This window comes from Coregonus lavaretus (assembly GCF_964263955.1).
Source record: "Coregonus lavaretus genome assembly, chromosome: 25".
Lineage (NCBI taxonomy): Eukaryota > Metazoa > Chordata > Actinopteri > Salmoniformes > Salmonidae > Coregonus > Coregonus lavaretus.
The window spans coordinates 38,838,632-38,862,424 of NC_140012.1; the positions used below are offsets into that span (position 1 = coordinate 38,838,632).

At 43.0% G+C, this 23,793-nt stretch overlaps 2 protein-coding genes across 5 annotated transcripts; one reads left to right on the plus strand and one right to left on the minus strand.

Annotated features, from left to right (window-relative positions):
* Window positions 1–1,024: 1,024 nt before the first annotated feature.
* Window positions 1,025–7,120, plus strand: LOC311100849 (nucleolar RNA helicase 2-like). 3 transcript variants are annotated; one of them, XM_084141831.1, is made up of 14 exons: window positions 1,025–1,180; window positions 1,879–2,133; window positions 2,377–2,538; window positions 2,651–2,723; window positions 2,875–3,053; window positions 3,226–3,343; window positions 3,516–3,701; window positions 3,860–4,005; window positions 4,782–4,931; window positions 5,160–5,321; window positions 5,441–5,794; window positions 5,932–6,066; window positions 6,228–6,272; window positions 6,678–7,120. In XM_084141831.1, the coding sequence occupies exons 1-14, from the start codon at window positions 1,097–1,099 to the stop codon at window positions 6,903–6,905; spliced, it is 2,277 nt and encodes a 758-aa protein (XP_083997957.1). In that variant the 5' UTR covers window positions 1,025–1,096; the 3' UTR covers window positions 6,906–7,120. The 3 variants fall into 3 exon arrangements, with proteins under 3 accessions (XP_083997957.1, XP_083997958.1, XP_083997959.1); XM_084141832.1 differs by having other exon boundaries at window positions 1,030–1,180; window positions 2,380–2,538; XM_084141833.1 differs by having other exon boundaries at window positions 1,030–1,180; window positions 2,383–2,538.
* On the minus strand, window positions 6,326–23,793 carry LOC311100850 (interferon regulatory factor 2-like). 2 transcript variants are annotated; one of them, XM_084141834.1, is made up of 9 exons: window positions 23,744–23,793; window positions 23,196–23,323; window positions 22,479–22,578; window positions 21,056–21,235; window positions 11,957–12,049; window positions 11,668–11,814; window positions 8,004–8,050; window positions 7,791–7,884; window positions 6,326–7,656 (listed from the first exon to the last, which is right to left on the minus strand). In XM_084141834.1, exons 2-9 carry the CDS (start codon window positions 23,280–23,282, stop codon window positions 7,577–7,579), a joined length of 828 nt encoding a protein of 275 aa, XP_083997960.1. In that variant the 5' UTR covers window positions 23,283–23,323; window positions 23,744–23,793; the 3' UTR covers window positions 6,326–7,576. The 2 variants fall into 2 exon arrangements, with proteins under 2 accessions (XP_083997960.1, XP_083997961.1); XM_084141835.1 differs by lacking the exon at window positions 23,744–23,793 and having other exon boundaries at window positions 23,196–23,357.

Sequence of the window (23,793 nt, forward strand, 5' to 3'; positions counted from 1 at the left end):
AATGTGGCTGAATCCAACTACTTCTATTTGAAGTATTTTTTTTATAATCTCCTATAAAAATACATACCGTTTTAAATTATTTTAAAATAGCCTACTTGTTTCCAAATACATTTCAAATACCCATAGGGCCAAACAGACCTGGGTACAAATGCATGTTAAAATATTTGTCTTTGAAAATACGCTTGTCTTTGTATTTTAGTATTTTCAACTACTTGTATTTTCACATAAAAAATATCCAAACGCTTACTTCAAAATGTAGGCTATTTGAAATGAATTGAAATACTTAAAATAGATTTGAACCCAGATCTGATTTGATGGGCCATTTGCAACATATGTTCTGATATTTGACGTTTGCAATCATTGTTGTTGCCTTATATCATAAGGAAAATATAGATTATTATTTTTCTGTATTTTCATGAGATCGGCTATCATGACCAACAACTGATTGGAATCGGTCCAGAATATCAGTGTGTTTCTCTGGTGTTGGCCGAGGTAGGCTAGAGAGACCGGTCAGCAGTCGCACGATTGCCATATCAAATCGTCCAACAGTGAGTGAACTGGCAACTCTTCGAGGTGTTGGGATAATGCAAAAAGACAAAATAATATCCGTGTGCGCTGACAATAGATAAAACGTTTTCTTCTTCTACTACAGTATTTCAACATTGTGATTGAGCAAAAACATCCCCACACTAAGCACCGCAAAACCAATCTGGGTTGACTCCTCGGGGGTTCCGTCATATCCCTAGAAGAAGAACAAGTAGAATAACTATAGATATATTTTGTACATTATTTTTCATAAAACGATCATATGTCAGCGCAGATTAGATTAACATTGTTATGAATGGAGTACAAGGCGCATAAAACACCTAAAAAGAAGAAGACACACATATTTGTAAGTTAAAGAACCAACCTAAAGTTCCACATCACGGCTTTTAAATTGCTTTGTACTGGCTTCCAATGGGAGGACCGTTCTACCTACTCAATTTCTATGCTTGTAAAAGCTCTAGCTCGACACCGCACTCCGGTGTCGTTCCTTTCTGTACGCGTACCGGTAGGGTTAGCTAGTGTCCATTCTAAGGGAAAACAACCGGGGAAGATGCCATCAAAGATAACTTTTGAAACCGAAGACATCGGGAAGGAAGGTGAAATGGACATTAGTTCGGGCAGTACGACACCCAAAGTAAGTAAAATGGAACACAAATAGCTGGTTGTTAACGTTTGCTAAATAGCCGAAACTGAACAAAACCCGCTGGCTAGCCCCGCCATTCTGCTAGCTAGCTAGCTAGCTAGTGACATTCTACATCCGCGTGGTAGCTAATGGTATATCATGTCGTCACAAATGTCATAGTGTTGATATTGTATTGCCATTATGCTAGAGGCAAGCTGTACGGAAAAATATAAGTAGAGATTTAAAGAACTGTCAATCTTTGGAGAAAATAACAAGCTAACGCCACATGGCATGGTCATTGCTACTAGCGTGCAGCCTCGTGCACATGACACGTGGTCAGCTGATCTGCAAAACAGAAGGATCACCTTGCCACCATGGACTCGGGGACAGTCACAGCCTATGGACTCGGGGACAGGCACAGCCTATGGACTCGGGGACAGTCACAGCCTATGAATTTGTGCAGCGTACAGCACTTGATGACGTTGCTCGACATGTTTCAATTCTAACTAGCTGATTAGCAACAATTTATGCAATACTGTGTGTCAATGTATCCATCTATCTTTCTAACTCTGTTATGTGGTTGGTCTATGTATGAACTGCACATAGATAATAAATATAGCTATACATTGAACTAGCTTGCAACTATTCATTCCCCTTACAAATGTGTGTTGCACGATGTTAATGTGTGGTGCACTATGTTTGGTTGGTAGAAAATAAAGGAGAAGAAGACCAAGGAGGGAAAGAAAATCAAGAAACAGAAAACGGTTGTTGAAGAGGAACCTGACTGTGAACCTCCTGCTCCCAAGAAGAAGAAGAAGAAGAAGAACAAGCAAGAAGAAGTGGAGAAAGCAAACGGGGAGGTGAACAAATCAATTGATGTTAATGGCAACATAGAAGAATCACCTTTGAAGGACAACACATCTCATTCCAATGAGGAGTCTGCAGACAATGACAAAGAAACCGAGGTTACTTATATATTATATTGATAAAACATGCCTACACTCAGTACTGCGTTACAACGGATATGTATTGATTTGTTTTGACATCTGTTTATCAAATACATTGTTTATTTTAGCTGGTGTTAAGATGGGAATGAATATAATCATTTCATAATCAGACCTTTTGAAACTAGCTAGGTCAATAGAATAAATGTTAATCAGCATGGCAAGGCATCTTTTTACCATGTCCCGTTCTGCCATTGCCAACAGAAGAAGAAGAAGAAGAAGAAAAATAAAAAAAAGACAGAAGAAGAAGTCGTCGTCAATGGAGTGTTGCCTGAGACTCCCAAGCTGATCGCACAAACCAATGGGCATACCGCGGCGACAACTCCAGGACAATCAAGCGAGGACTCAGACAGTGGAAAAGAAACCGTGAGTCTTTCCAGTGATGTTCTGATTCATCAGTGAAGTGGTTTGTGGAAAAACTATTTATAGGACTTTAAGAACATAGTCAGTCTGTTGCTTTCTGTTTGCATGCCATTAGGAGACACCAGAACAGAAAGAGGGATCCTTCTCTAACTTCAGAATCTCCCCCAACACCATTAAACTACTTCAAGGTATTTTTTTCTTCTTTGTCAATTTTCATGCAACTAAAATGCTTTTTGAGTTGAGTTACCCATTTTTAAAGGTGCAGTCTGTTATTTGGTAAAAACAACTTACCAAGTGTATTAGGGCTACCTACATTTTAACTGTCTCATTTCCCTCAAGCAAGAGGCATATCTTACCTCTTTGACATCCAAACCCAAACCTTCAATTCTGTGTACGAGGGAAAAGATGTGATTGGCCAGGCAAGAACAGGCACTGGTAAAACGTTAGCTTTTGCCATTCCGCTGATCGAGAAACTCCAAAATGACCCCGATGACAAGAGGAGGGGCAGAGCCCCAAAGGTAGGTCTGCTGCAGATACTGCCATCAGATATTCAGCATGTGCTGTTAGTGCTAAGATATTGTCAATTAGCTACATTATATAGTCTTGTGGAGCATGTATAATCTTTTGACCAAAATTCTTATGGAATGCTTGATGTTTTTTTTCCATCATTAACCGTGTCCACTTCATTAGGTTCTGTGCCTTACTCCAACCAGAGAATTGGCAATTCAAGTATCCAAGGATTTCAAGGAGATGACAAATAAACTGTCTGTTACCTGTTTCTATGGTGGGAGCTCCTACCATCCCCAACGTGAGTTTTATTCCTATTTCTTACTTTTTCAATTTAACATTCTCTAGTTGTGCACAATTTGGCTTCATTGTAAAGTGCCTGTTATTTATTTGTGAAAAGTGATGCTGTAAATTGCATATACGGTTAAGCTGATAATATTTGTGGGAAATCATTTCGATCTGTTTTCTCTCAGTTGACGCAATCCGCAGTGGCATCGATGTCCTAGTGGGAACTCCAGGTCGTATCAAGGACCATCTACAGAATAACAAACTTGACCTGTCTCAATTGAAGCACGTTGTATTAGATGAAGTCGACCAAATGCTTGATATGGGCTTTGCAGAACAGGTGGAGGAGATACTTTCTGCATCTTACCAAAAAGGTAACGAGACATTTTCATATGGGATTGATTGAATTAGGTAGATTTACTATAGATTTGCCTTGGGTTGGATGGGAGGCCAAGAACGTATGTCTTAACGTTAGTACTGAGTCAGAAGAGGGTAAGTGCACATAACTGATCCAATGTTTCTTTGTGGGCAGGCTCTGAGACCAACCCCCAGACCCTGCTCTTCTCTGCCACATGCCCAGCATGGGTGTATGATGTGGCGAAGAGGTACATGAGGCCAACCTATGCGCATGTTGACCTCATTGGCAAAAAGACCCAGAAAACTGCCACCACAGTGGAGGTAAGATATACAAACTATTTTATTATGCTTTCAACAAGTGATGGTTAATTTTGATTGACAATGGTTTCCACTTTGGTTTACATTTTTCTCACACTTCAGATTAATTCAGATTGTATTTTTCATCTTTGAAATTGTACATTTTAGAAACCAAATGTATAATTTGACGTTTTCTATAGAGTAACATAAAGCCATCAGGTTGCCATTAATACATGTCCATAATAGGGCCACGATACTTAAGAAATACACATTTTACATTTACACAGCAAGTTTCTTTCACATCATACTTGCTGAAGCAGTTTCTTCTGACTAAAGGTACTGTAGCCTTTTAACACATATTTTTGTATCCCCAGACTCATACTATTGTAGTCTCTACTTGGCTGTAATCCAGCGATAAAGATCAAGTGTGTCTTACCTTGAAGTTACTTTGCACTACAAATCATTTTAGGCTCTTCTGATGCTCACACGCAAACCAGTTAACACATAGCAGAGATATTTAGCAGCTTTCCCCATATTTAGCCCTCCCCATATTTTATTATTATTATAATACATGCCATTTAGCAGATGCTTTTATCCAAAGTGACTTAGCCATGCGTGCATACTTTTTACGTATTCTGTGGTTCAAACTGGTAAAAGACCACGCAATACCGAATTGGCTGTCATTTCAAAATGTTTCTCATTTTGTAATGTGTAGTTCACTCAGGCCTACTTAACATAGTTGTTTTCACACTGACCAGCACTTTTTATTAAGTCCTCTCCGTCTCTTCCTCCCCACCCAGCACCTTGCCATAGCATGTCACTGGTCCCAGAGGGCTGCAGTCATTGGGGATGTGGTGCAGGTGTACAGCGGGAGCCACGGCCGCACCATCGTCTTCTGTGAGACCAAGAAGGATGCCAACGAGCTGTCAATGAATGCCTCCATAAAACAGGTACCAGAAACCTGCCAGAGCGTTGATTGTTCATTTTAATTATTTTGTCACACAGTGAACACTGAAAATTTAGTGAGGTAGAACATTGATAGAAGGATCAACCTGGAAGGTTTGACTGATGGACGTAAATGACATTGAAAGTCAAGTGAGGTAGTTGACTGTATTTCTAATGGGTTCATTGGCTTATTCATTCTCGGGCCTGATTGTGATGAATGTTGAATGTTGCAGAGTTCCCAGTCACTTCATGGGGACATTCCTCAGAAGCAGAGGGAGATCACACTGAAAGGCTTCAGAAGTGGCACCTTCGAGGTCTTAGTGGCCACCAACGTTGCTGCCCGTGGGTTGGACATCCCAGAGGTAGACCTGGTTGTGCAGTGCTCACCCCCAAAGGTAGATGAATACTGTGATAATACCACGTTAGATGCTCTTATACATGTGTAGTAACACTGTAATTGATCTAGCAACAACAACAATGTATTAACGTGAACGCTTCGTTGTCCCTCTACCAGGATGTGGAGTCCTACATTCACCGGTCAGGTCGAACTGGTCGGGCTGGCAGGACTGGCGTCTGCATCTGTTTCTACCAACGCAAAGAGGAAGACCAGCTCCGATACGTAGAGCAGAAAGCAGGCATTACATTTAAGCGAGTTGGAGTGCCCACTGCCAATGACATCATCAAATCCTCCAGTAAAGATGCAGTGAGGTTTTTAGACTCTGTGCCTCCCCAAGCCATTGAGTACTTCCGTGTGTCTGCTACCAAGCTGATTGAGGAGCGTGGGGCCGTGGAGGCCCTGTCTGCCGCCCTGGCACACATATCAGGAGCCACTGCCCTGGAGCAAAGATCCCTCCTCAACTCTGACGCTGTGAGTGTAGACCCTACTAGCTCAGTCTACATGTAGCAATTTAATAATGAAGGACATGTCAACATGTGTAAATGCCCTGAACTGTTTAAAATGCATCTTTAACTTGTATTTAATGTTTTGTTATTCAATCCATCCAGGGCTACACCACAATGACAATGAACTGCTCCCAGGAGCTGCACAACATTGGCTGCGCCTGGCGTGGTCTGAAGGAGCAGCTGGGAGAGGAGATTGACAACATGATCCGGGGGATGACCTTCCTCAAGGGCAAAATGGTACGTTTGTCATTCAATGTGCCTCTGTTTTCACCTTTTGAAATAAAACCATCCTCCTTCACTGTTTTGTACTATAATCACAATACTATTGGGGATCTGTAATTGACCTGCCTGATGTTAAGTGAAAATTTGATGAGTGAGCTTTGTTTTTTTCTCTGCAGGGAGTCTGTTTTGACGTTCCGGCTGACAAAGTAAAGGAGTACCAGGTAAGTCGAGAGCAGATACTATTCCTCTCAACTGTGACGAATTGGACACATGTAAAATGCTTGGTTTAATGTGATTCAAAGCTGAGGAGCATTACATTTACATTTACATTTTAGTCATTTAGCAGACGCTCTTAACCAGAGCGACTTACAGGAGCATTTATCTAAGACCATTTTCTCAAACTGCATTTTCATTGTGTGCATTTTAAAGAGTATTTCCCAAGCCTTACTGTCAAGCTCTGCCAGAGTGATCCTCAAATTTCACAACACATGCAATCCATCCATAATCAATTTTTTTTTAGTAAAAAACAAAAGGCTTCATTAATTAAGGCCACAGTAGATAATGTGGTTAATAACGCATAGACTCTATTGTCCTTGCGGTGATCACTCCAATCGTCTTCTCCTCAGGATGCCTGGCAGGACGGCAGACGTTGGCAGCTGTCAATCGCCACAGAGCTTCCTGAGCTGGAGGAGAAACAGCGCATGGGTGGTGACGGCGGCGACCGTGGATACGGACGTTCCTTCGGAGGACGGGGAGGTGGCCGTGGCTTCAGAAATGGCGGCGGTGGAGGCGGCGGCAACTGGAGAGGTGGAGGCAGTCATAAACGAAGCTTCAGCAGTGCGTTTGATTATTAACCACTAACTTCCCATTCTCTGGACTGTTGACATGGCTGTCTGTTTCCTGGTTTTTACTGGTGTTTGGTGGACTGACTGGTACCCGCGCGAAAGGAAATTCTGCAAAATATGTATGACCTGATTGCTTTGCAATAATGCGTTCAACTATCTGTACTTGAATAAGCCCATTCATTGGAATGAGATGTCTTCATTAAAGGTGGTCTGAGGAAATTTAATTCTAGGTCTGTTCTTTTTTCACCTACTCTATTTTTAATCCTAAAAAAAAAAGAAATTCCTCCTTGGACATTCATCCGCTTCATGTATCTTGAAGGGCATTTCCTGAGATGCTATGCTAATACTCTCAATTTTAGTTATAATGAAAACAACATATATAGGCCTATTGTGTCAATTAAGTTAAATAAAAAGCAAACATTTAAGACAACTCAGTAATTCTACAGTGCCAGTCTACTTGTTCAGCTTAAAGTGATGTGTCTGCTAAATGATGTAAATGTGTGGCACTCAATAGTTCTTAATGGACTGTATGTGTGCTCAGTTGCTTGGTCGATGTCTTGCAGTTCATCTGAATATGGTATTTTAGAGCTTGTTTCAGCACGGCTTGGAATGTGGTATATCCACCTTTTTCAGAGATTTTAGTTTGCCATTCTGTTCGATGCATGTTTCTCCCACTCGTCTTATAGAAATGGCATTTGCTGTGCACTGTGTGTGTCGCAGTCAGTCTCCATGGGATAGGCCAAGTAATCCATATCCTCACCTGTAAAGTGGAGGATAAACGTATTGACAAGGATTTACCACCCAAAAAAGTGAACCATATCTGAGGAAATTATTTGAAAGTTGTCCGCTTGGAGAGTGAAGAGAAAATAGTCAGTTGCCAAGTGCCTTACTTACAGTAACTGTCCGCCCAGCAGATGTCTGCTGCCCTCCAGCTTCTGTTGTCATTAGACTGGCTCCAGTGCTCCAAGTGTTTTAGGTGATCAACTATCTGCAGGAGCACATATCACTGGTTTGATATTGTAGTTGCATTTAATGTATGTACATATATTATCCATAGTAACGAGCTTACACAAATCCCCTCTGAAATCACAGGAACTGATAGTTTACCTTGAATACAGCCTCTGCTTTCTCATTGTCATCAGCATCAGAGTTTTCTGTATAGGGACAAATAAGACCATGCAAAATGTTATCATTCTAGAAAGGAATAGTCAAAAATACTTTTGTATGAACATTGACACTTTAGCTTTAGAAAGTGCCTTCAGAAAGTATTCATACCCATTGACTTATTCCACATTTTGTGTTACAGCCTGATTTAAAAATATATATATATTTTTATTTATTTTCTCACCCATCTACACACAATACCCCATAATGACAAAGTGAATACTTTTTTTGTAAATTTATTGAAAATGGAATACAGAAATATTTAATTTAAAGTACAGTACCAGTCAAAAGTTTGGACACCTACTCATTCAAGGGTTTTTCTTAATTTTGTCTATTTTCTACATTGTAGAATAAGAGTGTAGTAACCAAAAAAGTCTACAATAAATCAAAATATATTTTATATTCTTAGTAGCCAGCCTTTGCCTTGATGACAGCTTTGCACACTCTTGACATTCTCTCAACCAGCTTCACCTGGAATGATTTTCCAACAGTCTTGAAGGAGTTCCTACATATCCTGAGCACTTGTTGGCTGCTTTTCCTTCACTCTGCGGTCCAATTTATCCCAAACCATCTCAATTGGGTTGAAGTCGGGTGATTGTGGATGCCAGGACAGCACTCCATCACTCTCCTTCTTGGTCAAATAGCCCTTACACAGCCTGGAGGTGTGTTGGGTCATTGTCCTGTTGAAAAACAAATGATAGTCCTACTAAGCGCAAACCAGATGGGATGTCGTATCGCTGCAGAATGCTGTGGTAGCCATGCTGGTTAAGTGTGCTTTGAATTCTAAATAAATCACAGACAGTGTCACCAACAAAGCACCATCACACCTTCTTCTCCATGCTTCACGGTGGGAACCACACATGCAGAGATCATCCGTTCACCTACTCTGCGTCTCACAAACACACGACGGTTTGAACCAAAAATCTCAAATTTGGACTCATCAGACCAAAGGACAGATTTCCACCGGTCTAATGTCCATTGTTCGTGTTTCTTGGCCCAAGCAAGTCTCTTCTTCTTATTGGTGTCCTTTAGTAGAGGTTTCTTTGCAGCAATTCGACCATGAAGGCCTGATTCACACAGTCTCCTCTGAACAGTTGATGTTGCGATGTGTCTGTTAGTTGAACTCTGTGAAGCATTTATTTGGGCTTCAATTTCTGAGGCTGGTAACTCTAATGAACTTATCCTCTGCATCAGAGGTAACTCTGGGTCTTCCTTTCCTGTGGCGGTCCTCATGAGAGCCAGTTTCATCATAGCGCTTGATGGTTTTTGCGACTGCACTTGAAACTTTCAAAGTTCTTAAAATGTTCCGTATTGACTGACCTTCATGTCTTAAAGTAATGATGGACTGTCATTTCTCTTTGCTTATTTGAGATGTTCTTGCCATAATATGGACTTGGTCTTTTACCAAATTGGGCTATCTTCTGTATACCACCCCTACCTTGTCACAACACAACTGATTAGCTCAAACGCATTAAGAAGGAAATAAATTCCACAAATTCACTTTTAACAAGGCATACCTGTTAATTGAAATGCATTCCAGGTGACTACCTCATGAAGCTGGTTGAGAGAATGCCAAGAATGTGCAAAGCTGTCATCAAGGCAAAGGGTGGCTACTTTGAAGAATCTCATATAAAATATGTTTTGATTTGTTTAAGACTTTCTTGGTTACTACATGATTCCATATGTGTTATTTCATAGTTTTGATGTCTTCAAAATAAAGAAAAACCCTGGAATGAGTTGGTGTGTCCAAACTTTTGACTGGTACTGTAAGTATTCACACGCCTGAGTCAATACGTGTTAGAATCACATTTGGCAGCAATTACAGCTGTGAGTCTTTCTGGGTTAGTCTAAAAGCTTTGCACACCTGGATTGTACAATATTTGCACATTCTTTTTTAAATTATTCAAGCTCTGTCAAGTTTGTTGTTGATCATTGCTAAACAGCCATTTTCAAGTCTTGCCATACATTTCCAGGCTCTGTCGTAGCCGGCCGTGACCGGGAGACCCATGGGGCGGCGCACAATTGGCCCAGCGTCGTCCAGGGTAGGAGAGGGAATGGCCGGCAGGGATGTAGCTCAGTTGGTAGAGCATGGCGTTTGCAACGCCAGGGTTGTGGATTTGATTCCCACGGGGGGCCAGTATGCAAAATAAAAAAGTATAATGTATGCACTCACTAACTGTAAGTCGCTCTGGATAAGAGCGTCTGCTAAATGACTAAAATGTAAAATGTAAATTTCCAAGCTGATGTTAAGTCAAAACTGTAACTAGGCAACTCAGGAACATTCAATGTCGTTTTGGTAAGCAACTTCAGTGTATATATTGTCCTGCTGAAAGGTGAATTTGGCTCCCAGTGTCTGTTGGAAAGCAGACTGAACCAGGTCTTCCTCTAGGATTTTGCCTGTGCTTAGCTCCATTCCATTTATTTTTATCCTAAAAAACTCCCTAGTCCTTGCCGATGACAAGCATACCCATAACATGATGCAGTCACCACCATGCTTGAAAATATGAAGAGTGGTTACTCAGTGATGTGTTGTGTTGGATTTGCCCCCAAACAACGCTTTGTATTCAGGATATAAAGTCAATTTCTCTGCCACATTTTTGGGAATATTTTCATTCGTAACAGGCTTCCTTCTTTTCACTCTGTCATTTAGGTTAGTATTGTGGAGTAAATACAATGTTGTTGATCCATCCTCAGTTTTGTCTTATCACAGCCATTAAACTCTCTAACTGTTTTAAAGTCACAATAGGCCTCGTGGTGAAATCCCTGAGCGGTTTCCTTCCTCTCCGACAACTGAGTTAGGAAGGACGCCTGTATCTTTGTAGTGACTGGGTGTGTTGATAAACCATCCAAAGTGTAGTAACTTCACCATGCTCAAAAGGATTTCAATGTCTGCTTTTTAAAAATAATTTCTAGCCATCTACCAATAGGTACCCTTCTTTGCGAGGCATTGGAATACCTCCCTGGTCTTTGTGAAATTCACTGCTCGATTAGGGGTCCTTACAGATAATTGTATGTGTGGTGTATAGAGATGAGGTAGTCATTAAAAGAATCATGTTAAACACTATTTTTGAGTGAGTCCCTGAAAATGTTAAAGCACATTTTTACGCCTCAATTTATTTAGGCTTGCCAATACAAAGGGGTTGAATATGTATTGACTCAAGACAGCTTTTCATTTTTTATTAATTTGTAAAAATGTGTAAAAACATAATTCCACTTTGACATTATGGGGTATTGTGAGTAGGCCAGTAACACAACAAAATGTGGAAATGTGAATACTTTCTGAAGGCACTGTACTTTGCAAGTTGACGTTTATTGTCATGAGTCTTGCCCTTTAGGCAGAACTGAGCGGTTTCCGCTAGATGGGCCAACTAAAGTCAAAATTGTCTGTATCGTAAAAATTCATGAAAACAAAAAAATTGCTTTTTGGTCTTAATTTAAGGTTAGGCATTAGGGTTAGCAGTGTGGTTAAGGTAAAGGGTATGGTTAGGTTTAAAATCAGATTTTATGACTTTGTGGCTGTGCCAGCTAGTGACCACCCTGCAGCGCTGCCTCCAGTACATGAGTCATCCCAGTAAATACCAACCTGCATTTCCTTTGCAGCTCTTACCGTGCACTTCAGGTGTGAAGGAAGACTGGGAGGACTGTTCTGGGAACCTTTCCTCCTCGCTGGTGTTGTTGGGAGGGTAGTTGTCCTCGACATGGAACATACCAGGGTTGTGACTGGTCTGTCCCCTTCTGTACTTCAGGAAAACCTCTATGGAAATGGAGACAAGCTGATGCTTAAACACTGAATTTGAGTTAATACCAAGAGAACCCCAATGCACTAATCAACACGCCATAAGAGAATGCAGGACGGTGACTTTCTGCCAATACACTATATAGTGAGTTGTCCCTACCTGCAAACCCATCCAGTGGAGCAGAAGAACATGCCTCAGTTTCTGAGAGAGAGATCGGACTATGTTTTATATCAACTTCTGACTTCTGTAGTCCTAGACAGGAACAAAGAAAGGGACAGGAAACAACACATTATGACTTATTATTATTATTATTATTATTATTATTATCAGTGGGCTGTATTCCATCACTGAGATGTATACTCTTGATCATATGAATCAACTTAATATGATAAACAACCTGTGTTGTGGAGCAGTGAATTACATGTAATGTACATAGCAATGGCTAGCTAGTATGCTAACTATTCTAGCTAACTAACTGGCTGAATAAGTTGACGACGGACTCGCTCAAGCTGTCGGGACTAACCCACAACGTTAGACACGGACACGAACGATCTGCTTGGCGTGTTGACACACTGGTGGTTTGTTGTGGCAGAGTATTGGTGCTAAACTGTGTTGTTGGAGTCCGGCATGCTAGCTGGCTGTGGCGTCTTATGACTAGGTGCCCTGGACGATTTTCACGGAAGAATACTGTACCTAGTTAGCTAGCTGAATAAACTAAGTTAGTCTATTCCTAGAAAACATTGAACCGCTGTAGTTTACAACAATTATAGTTTCTGAGGTGGAAGTTGGGAGAGTTATATTTGGGTGTTGTGGTGAGGGAGGCCCCACTCTCTCCTTTCCCAGATGTTTAGTTCATTTCATTCCGATCTCCTTTGCATTATTGTAGTCATTTTCTGCAGCCTGTCAACTATGCCTCTGTCTATCCCTGTTCTCTCCTCTCCGCACAGGCTATACAAACGCCTCACACCGCGTGGCTGCTGCCTCTGTAACCTGGTGGTCCCTGCAAACACCACCCACGTGGAGTTCCAGGTCTCAGGCAGCCTCTGGAACTGCCGTTCTGCTGCCAACAAGGCAGAGTTCATCTCAGCCTATGCTACCCTCCAGTCCCTCGACTTCTTGGCGCTGACGGAAACATGGATTACCACTGAAAACACTGCTACTCCTACTGCTCTCTCCTCGTCTGACCATGTGTTCTCGCATACCCCGAGAGCATCTGGTCAGCGGGGTGGTGGCACAGGAATCCTCATCTCTCCCAAGTGGACATTCTCTCTTATTCCCCTGACCCATCTGTCTATCTCCTCATTTGAATTCCATGCTGTCACAGTCACTAGCCCATTTAAGCTTAATATCCTTGTCATCTATCGCCCTCCAGGTTCCCTTGGAGAGTTCATCAATGAGCTTGACGCCTTGATAAGTTCCTTTCCTGAGGATGGCTCACCCCTCACAGTTCTGGGGGACTTCAACCTCCCTACGTCTACCTTTGACTCATTTCTCTCTGCCTCCTTCTTTCCACTCCTCTCCTCTTTTGACCTCACCCTCTCACCATCCCCCCCTACTCACAAGGCAGGCAATACGCTTGACCTCATCTTTACTAGATGCTGTTCTTCTACTAATCTCACTGCAACTCCCCTCCATGTCTCCGACCACTACTTTGTATCCCTTTCTCTCTCGCTCTCCTCCAACACTACTCACTCTGCCCCTACTCAGATGGTAATGCGCCGTCGCAACCTTCGCTCTCTCTCTCCCGCTACTCTCTCCTCTTCCATCCTATCATCTCTTCCCTCTGCTCAATCCTTCTCCCTCCAATCTCCTGATTCTCCCTCCTCAACCCTCCTCTCCTCCCTTTCTGCATCCTTTGACTCTCTATGTCCCCTATCCTCCCGGCCGGCTCGGTCCTCCCCTCCAGCTCCGTGGCTTGATGACTCATTGCGAGCTCACAGAACAGGGCTCCGGGCAGCCGAGCGGAAATGGAGGAAAACTAGACTCCCTGTGGACCTGGCATCTTTTCACTCCCTCCTCTCTACATTTTCTTCATCTGTTTCTGCTGCTAAGGCCACTTTCTACCACTCTAAATTCCAAGCATCTGCCTCTAACCCTAGGAAGCTCTTTGCCACCTTCTCCTCCCTGCTGAATCATCCTCCCCCTCCCCCCTCCTCCCTCTCTGTGGATGACTTCGTCAACCATTTTGAAAAGAAGGTTGACGACATCCGATCCTCGTTTGTTAAGTCAAATGACACTGCTGTTCCTGCTCACACTGCCCTACCCTATGCTTTGACTTCTTTCTCCCCTCTCTCTCCAGATAAAATCTTGCGACTTGTGACAGCCGGCCGCCCAACAACCTGCCCGCTTGACCCTATCCCCTCCTTTCTTCTCCAGACCATCTCCGGTGACCTTCTCCCTTACCTCACCTCGCTGATCAACTCATCCTTGACCGCTGGCTATGTCCCTTCCGTCTTCAAGAGAGCGAGAGTTGCACCCCTTCTCAAAAAACCAACACTCGATCCCTCTGATGTCAACAACTACAGACCAGTATCCCTTCTTTCTTTTCTCTCCAAAACTATTGAGCGTGCCGTCTTTAGCCAACTCTCTTGCTATCTCTCTCAGAATGACCTTCTTGATCCAAACCAGTCAGGTTTCAAGACTGGTCATTCAACTGAGACTGCTCTTCTCTGTGTCATGGAGGCTCTCCGCACTGCTAAAGCTAACTCTCTCTCCTCTGCTCTTGTCCTTCTAGACCTGTCTGCTGCCTTTGACACTGTGAACCATCAGATCCTCCTCTCCACCCTCTCTGAGCTGGGCATCTCCGGCGCGGCTCACTCTTGGATTGCGTCCTACCTGACTGGTCGCTCCTACCAAGTGGCGTGGCGAGAAGCTGTCTCCGCACCACGTGCTCTCACCACTGGTGTCCCCCAGGGCTCAGTTCTAGGCCCTCTCCTATTCTCGCTATACACCAAGTCACTTGGCTCTGTCATATCCTCACATGGCCTCTCCTATCATTGCTACGCAGACGACACACAACTAATCTTCTCCTTTACCCCTTCTGATAACCAGGTGGCGAATCACATCTCTGCATGTCTGGCAGACATATCAGTATGGATGACGGATCAACCTTGGCAAGACGGAGCTGCTCTTCCTCCCGGGGAAGGACTGCCCGTTCCATGATCTCGCCATCACGGTTGACAACTCTGTTGTGTCCTCCTCCCAGAGTGCGAAGAGCCTTGGCGTGACCCTGGACAACACCCTGTCGTTCTCCGCTAACATCAAGGCGGTGACCCGATCCTGAAGGTTCATGCTCTACAACATTTGGAGAGTACGACCCTGCCTTACACAGGAAGCGGCACAGGTCCTAATCCAGGCACTTGTTATCTCCCGTCTGGATTACTGCAACTCGCTGTTGGCTGGGCTCCCTGCCTGTGCCATTAAACCCCTACAACTCATCCAGAATGCCGCAGCCCGTCTGGTGTTCAACCTTCCCAAGTTCTCTCACGTCACCCCGCTCCTCCGCACACTACACTGGCTTCCAGTTGAAGCTCGCATCTGCTACAAGACCATGGTGCTTGCCTACGGAGCTGTGAGGGGAACGGCACCTCCGTACCTTCAGGCTCTGATCAGTCCCTACACCCAAACGAGGGCATTGCGTTCATCCACCTCTGGCCTGCTGGCTCCCCTACCTCTGCTGAAGCACAGTTCCCGCTCAGCCCAGTCAAAACTGTTCGCTGCTCTGGCACCCCAATGGTGAAACAAGCTCCCTCACGACGCCAGGACAGCGGAGTCACTCACCACCTTCCGGAGACATTTGAAACCCCACCTCTTTAAGGAACACCTGGGATAGGATAAAGTAATCCTTCTAACCCCCCCCTTACCCCCCCCACCCCCCCCCCCCCAAAATTAATAAAAATAATAATAATTGTAAAGTGGTTATCCCACTGGCTATAAGGTGAATGCACCAATTTGTAAGTCGCTCTGGATAAGAGCGTCTGCTAAATGATGTAAATGTAAATGTAAATGTAGTTCAGTGGAGGCTGCTGAGGGGAGAACGGCTCATAATAATGGCTGGAATGGAGCAAATGGAATGGGAGCAAATGCATGGAAACCATGTGTTTGGTGTATGTGATACCATTCCATAAATTCCGCTCCAGCCATTACCCAGAGCCTAGAACTAGTAGTTTAACTACATTTAAAATCAAATCAAATGTTATTTGTCACATACACGTGTTTAGCAGATATTATTGCGTGTGTAGCGAAATGCTTGTGCTTCTAGCTCCGACAGTGCAGTAATATCTAACAAGTAATATCTAACAATTTCACAACATATACCCAATACACACAAATCTAAGTAAGGAATGGAATTAAGAATATATACATATATGGATGAGCAATGACAGAGCGGCATGGACTAAGATACAGTAGAATAGTATAAAATACAGTATATACACATATGAGATGATTAATGCAAGATATGTAAACATTATTAAAGTCATTTTGCAGTAGCTTGGTGATAGGTTTTTATTTATTTATTTTATTTCACCTTTATTTAACCAAGTAAGCCAGTTGAGAACAAGTTCTCATTTACAACTGCGACCTGGCCAAGATAAAGCAAAGCAGTGCGATAAAAACAACAACACAGAGTTACATATGGGGTAAAACAAAACATAAAGTCAAAAATACAACAGAAAACAGAAAATATATATACAGTGTGTGCAAATGTAGCAAGTTATGGAGGTAAGGCAATAAATAGGCCATAGTGCAAAATTATTACAATTAGTATTAACACTGGATACTGGGGTGCAAATTAGCAAAATAAATAACAATATGGGGATGAGGTAGTTGGGTGGGCTAATTTCAGATGGGCTGTGTACAGGTGCAGTGATCGGTAAGGTGCTCTGACAACTGATGCTTAAAGTTAGTGAGGGAGATAAGAGTCTCCAGCTTCAGAGATTTTTGCAGTTCGTTCCAGTCATTGGCAGCAGAGAACTGGAAGGAATGGAGGCCAAAGGAGGTGTTGGCTTTGGGGATGAACAATGAGATATACCTGCTGGAGCGCATACTATGGGTGGGTGTTGCTATGGTGACCAATGAGCTAAGATAAGGTGGGGATTTGCCTAGCAGTGATTTATAGATTGCCTGGAGCCAGTGGGTTTGGCAACGAATATGTAGTGAGGACCAGCCAACAAGAGCGTACAGGTCACAGTGGTGGGTAATATATGGTGCTTTGGTGACAAAACGGATGGCACTGTGATAGACTACATCCAATTTGCTGAGTAGAGTGTTGGAGACTATTTTGTAAATGACATCGCCGAAGTCAAGGATCAGTCGGATAGTCAGTTTTACGAGGGCATGTTTGGCAGCATGAATGAAGGAGACTTTGTTCCGAAATAGGAAGCCGATTCTGGATTTAACTTTGGTGCTTAATGTGAGTCTGGAAGGAGAGTTTACAGTCTAACCAGGCACCTAGGTATTTGTAGTTGTCCACATACTCTAGGTCAGACCCGTCGAGAGTAGTGATTCTAGTCGGGTGGGCGGGTGCCAGCAGTAGCGTTCGATTGAAGAGCATGCATTTAGTTTTACTTGTGTTTAAGAGCAGTTGGAGGCTACGGAAGGAGTGTTGTATGGCATTGAAGCTCGTTTGGAGGTTTGTTAACACAGTGTCCAATGAAGGGCCAGATGTATACAAAATGGTGTCGTCTGCATAGAGGTGGATCTGAGAATCACCAGCAGCAAGAGCGACATCATTGATATACACAGAGAAAAGAGTCGGCCCAAGAATTGAACCCTGTGGCACCCCCATAGAGACTGCCATAGGTCCAGACAACAGGCCCTCCGATTTGACACAATGAACTCTATCTGAGAAGTAGTTGGTGAACCAGGCGAGGCAGTCATTTGAGAAACCAAGGCTATTTAGTCTGCCAATAAGAATGCGGTGATTGACAGAGTCGAAAGCCTTGGCCAGGTCGATGAAGACGGCTGCACAGTACTCTCTATTATCGATCGTGGTTATAATATCGTTTAGGACCTTGAGCGTGGCTGAGGTGCACCCATGACCAGCTCGGAAACCGGATTGCATAGCAGAGAAGGTACGGTGTGATTCGAAATGGTCGGTGATCTGTTTGTTAACTTGGCTTTCAAAAACTTTCGAAAGGCAGGGTAGGATGGATATAGGTCTGTAACAGTTTGGATCTAGAGTGTCACCACCTTTGAAGAGGGGGATGACCGCGGCAGCTTTCCAATCTCTGGGGATCTCAGACGTTACGAAAGAGAGGTTGAACAGGCTAGTAATAGGGGTTGCAACAACTTATTCTCCATGGACTTTACAGTGTCCCAAAACTTTTTGGAGTTAGTGCTACAGGATGCAAATTTCTTTTTGAAAAAGCTAGCCTTTGCTTTCCTAACTGCTTGTGTATATTGGTTCCTAACTTCCCTGAAAAGTTGCATATCGCGGGGGCTATTCGATGCTAATGCAGTACACCACAGGATGTTTTTGTGCTGGTCAAGGGCAGTCAAGTCTGAGGAGAACCAGGGGCTATATCTGTTCTTAGTTCTGAATTTTTTGAATGGGGCATGCTTATTTAAGATTGAGAGGAAAGCACTTTTAAAGAACATACAGGCATCCTCTACTGACGGAATGAGATCGATATCCATCCAGGATACCTGGGCCAGGTCAATTAGGAAGGCCTGCTCGCTAAAGTGTTTTAGGGAGCGTTTGACAGTGATGAGGGGTGGTCTTTTGACCGCGGACCCGTTACGGACGCAGGCAATAAGGCAGTGATCGCTGAGATCCTGGTTGAAGACAGCAGAGGTGCATTTAGAGGGTAAGTTAGTCAGGATGATATCTATAAGGGTGCCCATGTTTACAGATTTAGGGTTGTACCTGGTAGGTTCCTTGATAATTTGTGTGAGATTGAGGGCATCTAGTTTGGATTATAGGATGGCCGGGGTGTTAAGCATATCCCAGTTTAGGTCACCAAGCAGTACGAACTCTGAGAATAGATGGGGGGCAATCAATTCACATATGGTGTCCAGGGCACAGCTGGAGGCTGAGGGGGGTCTGTAGCAAGCGGCAACAGTGAGAGACTTATTTCTGGAAAGGTGGATTTTTAGAAGTAGGAGCTCAAACTGTTTGGGCATAGACCTGGATAGTATGATAGAGCTCTGCAGGCTATCTCTACAGTAGATTGCAACTCCACCCCCTTTGGCAGTTCTATCTAGATGGAAAATGTTGTCGTTGGGGATGGACATTTCTGAATTTTTGGTGGCCTTCCTAAGCCAGGATTTAGACACTGCTAGAACATCAGGGTTGGCGGAGTGTGCTAACGCAGTGAATAACTCAAACTTAGGGAGGAGGCTTCTGCAAAAAGCCGTGCAAAAAGCCAATGCTTTTACGGTTACAGAAGTCAACAAATGATAGCTCCTGGGGAGTAGGAGTGATACTGGGGGCTGCAGGGCCTGGGTTAACCTCTACATCACCAGAGGAACAGAGGAGGACTAGAATAAGGATACGGTTAAAGGCTTTAAGAACTGGTCTTCTTGTGCGTTGGGTACAGAGAGTAAAGGGGGCAGATTTCCGGGAATTGTAGAATAGATTCAGGGCATTATGTACAGACAAGGATATGGAAGGATATGAGTACAGTGGAGGTAAACCTAAGCATTGGGTAACAATGAAAGAGATAGCATCACTGGAGGCACCGATTGAGTTGGTCTCCGCGTGTATGGGGGGTGGAACAAAGGAACTATTTGAGGCAGTTTGAGAGGGACTTGGTGCTTTACAGTGAAATTGTATAATAAGAACTAACTGGAACAGCAATCGGCAAGGCATATTGACATGGGAGAGAGGCATAAAGCAATCACAGGTGTTATTCGAGAGAGCTAAGACAACAACTGGTAATGGCGATGAAAGTTTGGGCTGAGGCTAAACAGATAAACAGGACAGGGTACCGAGTAAAGGAACAGTCCAGCAGGCATCAGCTGTGCAGCTGAGTGATCATAGGGTCCAGTGAACAGCAATATGTGAGTTTGAGAGCAGTTCGAATTGGTGCTACAGCACTGGCTAGCAGGAAGCAAGGCTGTTGTTTGCGTGTGCTAGTGGGCCGGGGCTAGCAGATGGATCTTCGTGGTCGTCGCAATGGGAAGCCTGTTGAAACCACAGACGATTACGTCGGCAGACCAGTCGTGATGGATCGGCGGGGCTCCGTGTCGACTCTAGGAGGTCCAGTCCGGTTGACAGAGAGGTAGATAGCCGGGAGATGGGCCTGACTTGAAGCTAGCTCAAGGCTGATTAGCCAACAACAACATCCATTTGGTTGCAGCTAGCTAGTTGCGATGATCCGGAGTTAAAGGTTCAGTGATTCCGGCAGAAAAACCGATATGTTCTGGGTCGATAACGCGCTGTGCAGACAGTGCAGACTGGCCGATAATAGTCCAGGCTAGAGCTGGCTGGTAGGTAGTGCAGGCCACGGACAATGGTGAAAAACCGCTAACGGTGGCTAATAGCAAGTAGCTAGTTAGCTGGATACTCCCGTCCGGTAGACAGAGAGGTAGATAGCCAGGATATGGGCCTGGCTCGAGGCTAGCTCAAGGCTAACTGGTGCTTGCTTCGGGGGCAGTGGTGATTAGCCAACAGCAACATCCATTCGGTTGCGGCTAGCTAGTTGCGATCCGGTGTTAATGTCCAGTGATTCAGTTATTCCGGCAGAAAATCTGATGTTCTGGGTGAAAACCGCTAACGATGGCTAATAGCAAGTAGCTAGTTAGCTGGCTAGCTAGTTTCAACTGGAGATTCTAGATAAAAGGTAAGTCAATAATAGAATCTGAACTAAAGTTTAATCTTGGTAGTGTTTTCAGTAGCTAATTACTTTACTGCCATGTAGCGTTGTAGCAAACTACTGGAACTAAACACTACTGTTGTTGCAAAAATAAAATATGGGTGAAGTAGGCAAGAATTTCATCAGACCTGCCTAATTCTCACGTAAAACATTGTTTTTGTGTTAAATAGGCTAAATTAAACATGCTGTTAACATATGACCCAAAGTTATATGTTCTTGCAATTTGTAGTCTATGACATTTCAGATTTACATATGATAATATTTCACGAAGTAGTTTGGATGTAGTGAACTACTTTTTCAAAGTAACTTAAGTAAACTTTTTTAAGGGTAGCTTAAATTCTTCCAGTGTGAAGTTATTGGTAGCTTGGTGAACTATATTTTCAGAGTAACTTCCCCAACATGGTAAACAACATAAAGCATGCTTTCTAAAGCTACTCACCTCTTCTTCGTTTGGTACATTTAACAACAGGCAGCATCATGTAAACCCTGGAGGCATTACTGCCCTTTTTGATGCTCTTGCGCTGTAGCTCTTTCACATCGGTTAGAGAGTTCAGGGCACATCGGAAGTTGGCTTTCCATGTCTTAGGATCAGGCTTGTCTATCCCAGGTTTGTATCTGCCTTGAAACAAAGGGATACAATTAGTTAATCAAAGCAAACCTGTGAACTGTGTCATTTTACATACAAGCAAGTACGAGCAAGTAGTGTTTTATCCCAAAGGTTCCGAGTACTAACTTGGAAAACGCACGCTCAAATTGGTCAATTTGTTGCCCTTCTTTGTACAGAGAAAATAGTAGCAATTGATAAAACTATCCATATCCACAACAATTAAATTGCATTTGACCATCCATAGATCCATAGTGTTGGGGAGTAGTGACCTACATGTAGTTCAACTAGTAATTTAACTACATTTTGCTGTAGCTGGGTGGTAGTTGAACTAAATTCTAATCTAGGTAGTGTTTTCAGTAGTTCATTACTATTTTTTTTGCCATGTAGCGTTGTAGCCAACTACTGGAACTACATAATACTTTTTTCTGAAAAAAGAAAAGAAAATGTGTAGGCAATAATTTCATTTATTTGTCGGCATCAGGACCGCCTAATTCTCACTTAAAACATTTTTGTTTTTAATTGGCTAAATTAAACATTCTGTTAACATATGACCCCAAAGTAATCTGCTCTTGCAATTTGTAGTCTATGACATTTCAGATTTACATATGATCATTTTTCACGAAGTAGTTTGGATGTAGTGAACTACTTTCTCAAAGTAACTTTAGTTACGTTTATTTCTAGCTTAACTTCTTCCAGTATGACGTGATTGGTAGCTTGGTAAACTATATTTTCAGAGGAGCATCCCCAACACTGGATCTGAATACGTCACAAAAATGTGGTTTGGCTTGTGTGACATCTGTGTTTCCAGGCAAGTGGCTTATCGGGGCTTCCTAAGAATCTCTGCTTGAATAACAATGCATCAAAACACTGCTGTTTGGAAAGGCTCCATGTGATATGGCCAATTGAACATGGAAGTTGAGAAAAAAGTTCAATGCACAAGGATCATGCACAGCCGCGGGAAGTAGGGGTGCTGAGGGTGCTGCATCACCCACTGAAAAATCACAACAAAAAAGAAAAAGTATCTTAAAAAAATTGTTTTAACCAAAAGTAGTGCACAGGCCTTTACTAGTCCTGTATTAGCGGACTGATATAGCTGTCTGTAGCGGGCTAAAATATATAATACTGGAACAACGCAAACTGATAAATGTACTGCTGCTATTCTAACTCGCTTTAGGAACATGTGGCACTTGGGTATACATAATTGCATTGTGCAATCAGAGAGCTTTGTCTATTGGTGTCTGGAATTGCTTCTTACCTGTGTGCATTGCCCAGTTTCGGAACAAAGTGGCGTCCTTGTCTATATTCCAACCCTGTCGTGCCGCATGCTTCCAAGGAATCTGGAAAACTTGAGCTGTCTAAAGTTCAAAGCAGAGTAGTCAGAATGTTTTACCATTCACCTTTTCCCATCTGCACTGTGACAAAAGCGGTATATTCCCAAAGAACGAAGCGATACCCCCATTAGAGATTTGACTTAAATTCTATTGGCTATGATCAGAATGATGTTTCACTTGAGATATGATATCTGTACACAGGTTGTCAGTGGCACCTTAATTGGGGAGGACAGGCTCGTGGTAATGGCTGGAGCGGAGTAGGTGGAAGGGTATCAAATACATCAAACACATGGTTTCCATGGTTTCCATGTGTTTGATGCAATTCCATTTGCGCCGTTCCAGCCATTATTATGAGCCGTCCTCCCCTCAGCAGCCTCCACTGATCTGTGGGATATGGATTTAAGCATTTTCTGGTGGGAGCAGTCTTACAGAATATCTAACAAAATCAAGGTTTGTGGCTTAAAAGCTTTTTATGTATTAAACTTTAGACCTAAATGCATACAGAGAGTACAATACAGTACAGTATGCATACTGAGTACAGTGTAGCCATACTATAAATATCTAAGAACAAAAGTACTGACAATCTGGATTATGAAAATATTCTTGTAAAATTATTGAAAACATGCGAAACAATATCTTACCTCATCAAGCCAGGTGACCCCTGGGTATTTCCCTGACTGTATCTGCTTCTCAAGCCAGGGTCGCAGTCTTAGACGACCGTGTTGCATCTTCTAATGATCTTAGGGTTGCAGTCTGCCTTAGTGCACACCTGACAAAGTACACCACACAAAATGGATGTGTACCTTGTCCAGGGGGATTCAGAATTCAGATCTGTGCTTGATTAGTGACTGTATGTCCTCATGATTAGAAAATGAGGTGTGAAATGCCCCTACATTGTCAGGCGAATCTCACAAAGATTATAACAAATAGTAATAAATACAGCAGAACAGCTTTTTTTTCTTAAACGATCCCCACTCAACTATTTATACAACTGACTCAATTCCGCAATCACCACACTGTTTCGATTTAGAACATGCCTGATTTTGTCCAACTAGAATGCTTTTCAGACATTAAACATATCATGATTAATGAGTGGTGTCTATGTTTTGTGATAGCTATCATCACATATTTGATTATCATTTATCGCCCTGCTATTAAGAATAATCTTGATAATAGCAACTTCACTTACCAGTGCATGGAATCCTCAAACCTCCTGTGTGCTCAGACTGACTGGTTTCC